General features: G+C 44.2%; 1 protein-coding gene across 1 annotated transcript in view; it reads left to right on the top strand.

Moving 5' to 3' along the window:
- The window catches only part of LOC306941100 (terminal nucleotidyltransferase 5A-like), a gene marked incomplete at its 5' end in the record, with an annotated part of 9,824 nt that extends 1,632 nt beyond the window's left edge, over positions 1-8,192 (top strand). The window contains 3 exons of the mRNA XM_079526406.1: positions 3,453-3,887; positions 6,574-6,858; positions 7,959-8,192. Coding sequence (XP_079382532.1) covers positions 3,453-3,887; positions 6,574-6,858; positions 7,959-8,099 — 861 coding nt within the window. The 3' untranslated portion in view covers positions 8,100-8,192. The remainder of the gene's footprint in view (positions 1-3,452; positions 3,888-6,573; positions 6,859-7,958) is intronic.
- Positions 8,193-8,406: the final 214 nt, after the last annotated feature.

The following is an 8,406-nucleotide window of genomic DNA, read 5'->3' as shown; positions in this document are numbered from 1 at the left end:
CTGCACGTAGTAGTAGTAGTGGAGTAAACAATAGGTCTATTAATTGATAGGCCTATTAGCTATGATTCAGCTACATGTAGCTTATAACTTGCCCAAGTTAATGTAATAAGTTAATTGATATAGGCCTATTATTAGCTATGATTCATTGCTATCTGCAGTGTTGGGGCAAGTTAATTAAGCTACATGCAGCTGACCCAACACTGCAAAACAGTGAATCATAGCTAATAGGCCTATCAATTCACTTGAATAGACCTATTGGTTACTGGTACTCCACTATACATGCAGATATTCGAGCCTCAATTCTTACTGGGAAAAAAACAATACATAAATGAAACTAAAATAATTAAAACCAGTGTTGGGCAAGTTAAGCTACATGTAGCTGAATTGTATTTATATATTTACTTATTTACCTTCAGTAGAACCAATTAAACAGTAGTGCACAATAATTACAAAGCAACGTAGACAAACTCATGTCCAATATCATCATGGCCTCCGTGGCCCATGACACAGTGAGTGAATATAGAGCCGCGGGCAGCAGATAGTGAAAAGGAACCGCTTTCTCTAATACAAAGAGGATTCCATCTAATCCAATTCCAGTCGGATGCACATTAATCGGGGCCTCATTTACCCCTGGCTTATTGCCAAGGCTGTTTGGCCCATGCATGCGCCAGCAGAGACATATAGCCTCCACCCGTGCCATTTAAAACGAGATATAAACATGACACGATGATATAATTGCCGAAACAAAATTGTTAAGAGTTTATCCACAACTTTGTGTTAAGCCCAAATCAAAGCAAAGTTACTATATTTACCCAGGGTAACTGGACTAAGCATCAGATACTTGTTTACAGCCAGGCCCTGCTCATAGAACATTTCATGGTAGTGGTTCAATGCCTTGCTCAAGGGCACTTCAGCGGTGGTAATTTTTAACGTGCCGGTCCGGGGATACGAACTGGCGACCTTCCGGTATCAAGACCGCTCCGCAAACCGTTCGGCCACCGCTGCCGCTCATTGTCACCAATGGGTCGCCAAGACTTGCCATGTTGCCATGCAACTCCTTGTTGCAAGGAGTTGGATGGCGTTTGGCGACCCATTGCTGTGGTTTGGGTCCATTGAATTGAACCAGTTGAATCACTTGGTTTGGACTTGGGTCCACGTGCAACAGGACATATCACACACCGCTGGGACGAACGCTAAAACCGTCTCGACCCTTTGTTGTGGCTTGGGCTTCAGAGATGTTCATTGTTCACTGTCCGAATGTCGTTGCTCTACTGTCATTGCGACACCTGCTTCCCTTATTGACAGTGCAGTCTTTCTTTTGAACCTGACATTACAGTATAGGTTGTCAACATGTGGGGTCGGGACATGATTTTGTGGGGTTCCTACATGACAGTGAAGTACGAATGTGTTTCGTACTTAGCAGTAAATAATCCATAATATAAGAAAGAGGCAAACAATGTGAAAATAGCCGATATACAACCTCACAGTGCCTTGGGTTGCGAGACGTGAGCTTGTAGATGTGATATTTTCACAATAAGCGTCCGTGGAACCCAGTCAAACTAAACGCAATGCCTCAACTCCTACAATTCCACGTGCTTGTCAGGGTAGGGCATATATGGGTCCCTTGTTCAAATATGAGTCCTTTTCGTGGCCACTGTCGAAAAAGGTTGAGGAGATCCACTGCCGTGGGCCAGAGACAAATGTTTTTTTTTCCTTTTTTTTTGGACAAACATAAAAACGTAAAAAGTATTGGTCTTGAAAGAGGTCTGAAAGGAGGAGTTGGAAACTGTGGACGGACGTGGTGTGTGAATGGTAGATGTAGCCTGTGAATAAATTGAACGAAATCTTAATATTATTTATTTATTGCTTGAGGACATACATACAGTCAAATAAAAAACTCTTTATTTAACTCCATCCTGTAAGTTTATGAGATCATGCCACTGTTTGGCAACAAACCTGTGGCAATGACTATTCTGGTTCTGTGTGTGTGTGTGTGTGTGTGTGTGTGTGTGTGTGTGTGTGTGCCTGCAGCTCTTTGCTAATATTTCAAAACTGTATGCAGGTGTTATTTTGATAAACCATGGCATTCATGTGCCAAGACTTTGATGGATTGTTGTTATGCATGTAGTTGATGATAGGCTACTATAATATAGTAAAACAGAAAATCCATAGACGCTAGGGTTTCAAATGAAAAAGACAAACGGCATGCACGTCACAAACACAGGGCTCCACTATGACAGATGCTTTATTTGCACCAAAAGTTGCTGTGGCGTTTCTTCTCACACACAACAGACTTGTAGTTCCCAGGGTTGGACTCCAATGGGTTTAACCACTTAACCCGTTTTGTTAAAATAGCCGATCTACAAGTGCACAATGTCACAAATTCACAATGTGACGTTGTGACTGTGAGCTTGTAGATCGTTTAACTTCAAATCTAAACCGTTTCACCATAATTTGGCCTATAATGACAGGGATGCCAGAGCGACACTGACAGTGGTTAAACTTTCTGTATACAGCAACATGAACCCATAATATGATGTAACAAGAGATGTTGTAATACACAAGTTACAGTTAACTGTATGATTTATGTAGCTTTGTTTTTAAAAAAAAGTACTCAATCCTAGCACTTGAGTCATACTCCTGGTCAAATATTACTCAACTAATAAGTGAAAGTTGTTTAATCAAATTTGAACTTGAGTTAAAGTACATCCTATATTGAAATAGCGGCTAATGGGTGGGCGGTCACCGTGACTCAGACATAACCATATGCAAACCGTGTGGTCGTGACATCAGACTCAAACTATATAATATACAAGGCATAATATTTAGATCTGGTTGTCCCTCCCGAGACACAGATCTGACTGCTATGCCATAGCACATGCTTCATTCATAATGCATTTTTGTAAGTTTGTGTCCCTGGGGGGGTCCTTTCCTGGGAATGTAGTGGTGTCTTAAGTCATTAACATTAACATTAAAGTAAAATACAGATCTTCATGAAATGAACTGAAAGCAGTGGTTCTCAAACTTTTGGGGCTTCACTGAATACCCCATTTTCCTGACATCAAAGGTCCAGTTTTTTATGTAATATCTATAAGCTTTTATGTCAGATCTACAAGCTCGTAGCGCGGCACTCGGTGCTGCGCTATGAGCTTGTAGATCTGCAATTTTTTGAAAAACGTGGCGCAAATCTTTGAATATACATTCAGAGCGAACGCTTTTAAGTCAAAAGCGAACAACATATTTTCAGATGGGGGTCGCGGCCAAATACAGATAATTCTGGGGGTCCTTGACGTGAAAAAGGTTGAGCACCACTGACATAGAAACACAAGGTTTTTCTCAGAAAACCCGTTAGGATTTAGAAGGCATTTCTTTAGAATGGGCCTGAGGTCTACATAAGTTAAAATGTGTAATCGTGACTAGCCCCTAATCCCACCTGCTTGTCGTTGGAACAGGAGGCGTACGTCCAGAAGATGGTGAAGGTGTGCAACGCCTCGGACCGCTGGAGCCTCATCTCGCTCTCCAACAACCGCGGCAAGAACGTGGAGCTCAAGTTCGTGGACTCGCTGCGGCGGCAGTTCGAGTTCAGCGTGGACTCCTTCCAGATCCGCCTCGACTCTCTGCTGCTCTTCTACGAGTGCTCCGAGCACCCCATGGCCGCCACCTTCCACCCCACCATCCTGGGCGAGAGCGTCTACGGCGACTTCCCCGCCGCCCTCGACCACCTGCGGCGGCGCCTCATCTGCACGCGGAACCCCGAGGAGATTCGCGGCGGCGGCCTGCTCAAGTACTGCCACCTGCTGGTGCGGGGGTTCCGCGCGGCCTCCGACGGCGAGATGAAGCTGCTGCAGCGCTACATGTGCTCGCGCTTCTTCATAGACTTCCCCGAGGTTGGTTGTTGGGAGAGATTCATCCATGTTTATTTTTGAGTGGTGTAAACCACTCCTACAACTGGCTTTGTTAGTTTACGTGTCTGTCCGTACCAAAGAAAATGAGCATGGTTGCTATGGTCACCCAGTTCACACGGGTGTGATTTCATTACGTCAGACATTACGTCAGACCAGAGCTGATCAGTCTATATAAGACCTTACACCACTCAGTTCACACGGGTGTGATTTATTTTTATTTTTGAGTGGTGCAAACCACTCCAACAACCAGCTTTGTTTGTATCCGTGTTTGTGTGTACCTGTACGTGGGGCCCAAAAGAATGAGCATGGTTACTATATGGTCACTGACATTACGTCAGACCACAGCTGATCAGGCTATATAAGACCTTGCACCACTCAGTTCACACGGGTGTGATTTTATTTTTTTTGCTTTTTATGCTCGGCTTTGTCTGTTTGTGTGTACCCCATAGTAGGCATGCCACGGTATACCGAATTTCGGTAATACCGCGACAGGAAAAGCCACGGTGTTGATACCGTGAGATTTCCGAGCTGACGGTATTTTAATACAGCGTCGGTGGGCGGCGCATGCTGCGCATATGCAGTGCAACTCCACTTGCAGACTAAGGCAAAACATTTATTTTCACCACACAGCTGCAGTAGATTGAAAAGTTGCTTCCTACCTTTGAGTTAGTGTTGCTGAAAGACACCCAGATCCAATTGTATATTCCATATTTCCATATGTAGCCTACTATGTGTGAAGTTGTGAACTGTCAACACGGCACACAGAGTTGTGATCATGCGCAGTTGAGATTACGCACTAGCTCTGATGCAGCGTGCAGGGTACAAAACGGCCATTAGGGGGAGCCATAGTACAGTGAAATACAGTGGGGAATAGCTATTGATTAATTGATTGAATACTTTATTGGCAAAAATGTAATCAGTATAGGGTACAGTCAAACACATGTCCAAAGGGATCACTGAAAAAAGTCCTTGCAGTCTTGTTTCCATTCAGGTCCTGGGTAATCAATTCATAATCATGACAAATAACAAAATTGAAATTATCAAAAGGTAAAAATACAAAATAATATATGTAGGCCTACAGGTTGGGGAACAAAGAAGGGCTTATAAGGAGGTAGGGGTAGTCACTATACATAGGTGGGGGGGGGGGGGCAATCTTTTTTTTATTTTTTATTATATATAAATACCGTGGAATACCGAGGTATAGGTTATCAATACCGGCACCGTACCGTACTGTAAAATCTCATACCGTGGCATGCCTACCCCATAGCGATGATTTGGATTGACTGAGCACCCCATAGCGATGATTTGATTGGCCGAGCAAAGTACGTATTGAGGATAAAAAGTGAGGACGCCACAAGTGATTGGCCGGAATGTAATGATGTATGATGATGATATGAGTGCCCCTCACTTCACACGGGTGTGATTTTCTTTTTATATAGCTTGAGGAACCGAATATAACTCAATGGATCGCATTCTATTCGGTTTTGAATGGTGTTCTCGGTTCTTTCCCAAAAAAATGCATGATACGTACATCAAGAGAATTAAACACAAAAAAGCGTGAGAGCTTATTTCCACTGGGGTCTTCTGAGTGCAAATGTTTGTTTTATGTTTTTGACAGCCGTTAGCCCCTCCGATACATGGCCTTTGAAGATTACGTCGGCCAAATCTATGGGATTTTTAAGGTTTGTTTAGAGCACTTAATATAACGTAAATCGTTTGCCAGCCAAGTCTATGGACTTTAACGTTTGTTTAGGGCTGTAAATGACAATGTAAGACGCCATGTGGCCAATATAAATACATCTTGCGCCCCTTACTTCACACAAACATTGGCTGATGATGATTGGCTGATCACCCCATGGCGGTGATTTGATTGGCTGAGCAAAGTACATATTGAAGTTACAAGTGAGGGCAGAAAGTGAAGACGCCAAAAGTGATTGGCCTGAATGACATTTGTGCTGATTTCATTGGCTGAGCATGTGATGTAAGAGCGACGCTCACTTCACATGAGCGCGATTTTGATTTTAAAATGTAGTATTTATGTATTAATTACTTAACACACTCACCGCCAATGACTGCTTTTGACATCTTTGGTTGTTTGATCGCGCTCTTCACCACCGTATGAATAGCTCTGGGTTGCCAGGTGACCGAGTAAACGGAATTAACAGATTATTTGAAATGCATTTTTCTCCGATTATTTTCCCAGATTGCGTTATTGATCAAAACAAGCTTTATTCACGGTCCATAAACTAAAGATTGATTGGTTGAAGTAGCCATCTAGCCGTGCTTAAACGAGCATGATGGAACGCCTAATCAAAACATAAAAAGCAGCTGTGCTGAGTCTCGCTGCTCTCCCAGAGCAGAGCCGGTTGGCTGGCGAGGCTAGCCATTTTCTTGGGACATTTTCGGTCATAGTGGCTACATCTGTCATACATTTTTTGGGGGATTGTTTTTAATCAAATATCTTAGTTATAATGAAATCGAGTTGACGTTTTTTTTTTTTTGAAGGGTAACTGTTGTATAATCTCAATATTTCACTCGGGTGTGCGTTGCTGTCATTAATGGCCCCTTTGCGCTGCGTACGGAACTACAATACAGAACCCCAATATTGCTTAAATAACATGCATTTCTCTCTCTCTCTCCCCCCTCCCTCCCTCCCTCCCTCCCCCAGGTGGGCGAGCAGCGGCGGAAGCTGGAGTCCTACCTGCAGAACCACTTTGTGGGCCTGGAGGACCGGAAGTACGACTACCTGGCCACGCTGCACGGCGTGGTGCGCGAGAGCACCGTGTGCCTCATGGGCCACGAGCGGCGCCAGACGCTCGGCCTCATCTCGGCGCTGGCGCTGCGCGTGCTGGCCGAGCACAACGCCATCCCCAACGCCGCCGGCGTCACCTGCTTCTACCAGCCGGCGGCGTACGTCGCCGACGGCAACTTCAGCAACTACTACGTGGCGCAGGTCAGGGGTTGTTTGTTGTTGTTGCCACAGTGTTAGATTTTTTGGCAGCAAATGTAAGATGTTTTTTTTTGTTTTTTAGTCAGTCTTTTTGAATAGTTTTCATTTAGTTTTGGTCACATTTTTTGTCACCTGGAATGTTTTAGTGTTAGTTTAGTTTTAGTCGACTAAATCTACAGTTGATTTAGTCGACTAAAATGTATTTTGGTGGGCCTTTGATGCCGTCGTAATGATTTTTACACTTGCTGAAAATAGCCGATCTACAAGCTCACAACGCGTCGCAGCGCAACGCGTTGTGAGCTTGTAGATCGACTATGTTCAGCATGCAACCAAGTGTAGAATGACTTATATACAGTACTGGATCTCTTGTCCACTAGTCCCTTCCTAACATTTTTGTCTAGTTTTTTTTTTTTGATGAAATTGTCAGTATATTTAGTCTTAGTTTTAGTCATCATAGCTTAGTTTTTATTTCGTGTCCATTTAGTTTTCGTCATAGTATTAGTCAACACTGGTGTGCCGTGGCGGAAAGTGAACCCATAGATCCACGTCTTATAAATGAATCTGGAGCGCCCGCCATTGGCGTAGATCCACGTCTTTTGGTCCGTTTTATAGTGGTTACGATCGATCGAGCAGTAATGCTACTTACATTAGCACTGGGTTGCTAGGTGGTGGTGGAAACAGGACAAAGAAAATCGTCTATTTTGATCGATACATTCTACTTTTGGTACTTTAAGTACCAATACTTTTTATACTTTCACTCAAGTAAATTTAGAATTCCGGAGTATTTCTACATTGCAGTATTGGTACGACTTTTACTTAATTAAGTAAAATATTTTTTATCAGCTTGCAGAGCTGATCAATGATAGCCCAGAGGAGTGCTAGTAGCGATGTAGTGGTCGAGATTGTCATGATTGGCTGGCCTCTAAGCCAATGGGAGACTAGCCCTATACGGCCAATGGGACACTAAGCCCACTCTCCTCTCCCCCACTGCACCATGACTAGAGACTGCAAACTACAGAAAGCCCCACTAAGGTACAATATGCCAGAGAGTGGAATGCAAGCTGATATATAATGACTTTTAACTTTTTCTCACCACTACGCAGGTGCAGCCCGTGTACCACCACCACCACCACACCATGTGCCCGCCCTCGCCGTACCACCACCACTATCACCACCCGCCTCCTCCCTACCAGCACCACCATCACCCCCACCCCATGTACGGCACCTGGCTGCCCTGTAACTAAAAGCTGCTTGGTGTCTTAAAGGTCGGCACAAACTCGGGCGCCCTTTTCGCGTTAACCTAAGGGATTTATTTTCCCGACGTATGGAAATGGGGGGGGGGGGGGGGGAAGGGTCGGTGCACATGGGGGAACGACGGCCTTTTGGTTCGTTGTCCTCTTTGTCGAAGGGATGAAAGGTTGAGGGAAATATATATTTTTCCTTTGAAAGGAATGTGAGGAGGGAGGGGGGGGAAAAAACAGGAGAGGAGATTGAATAAAGACTGCAGGAGAAAGAATGATGGTGAGGAAGAGGTTGGATCCTCGGACGGAA

The sequence above is a fragment of the Electrona antarctica genome, assembly GCF_951216825.1.
Source record: "Electrona antarctica genome assembly, chromosome: 17".
Classification (NCBI taxonomy): Eukaryota; Metazoa; Chordata; class Actinopteri; order Myctophiformes; family Myctophidae; genus Electrona; species Electrona antarctica.
The sequence above is the reverse complement of the archived record's forward strand: the minus strand, read 5'-3'. Positions and strand labels throughout refer to the sequence as shown.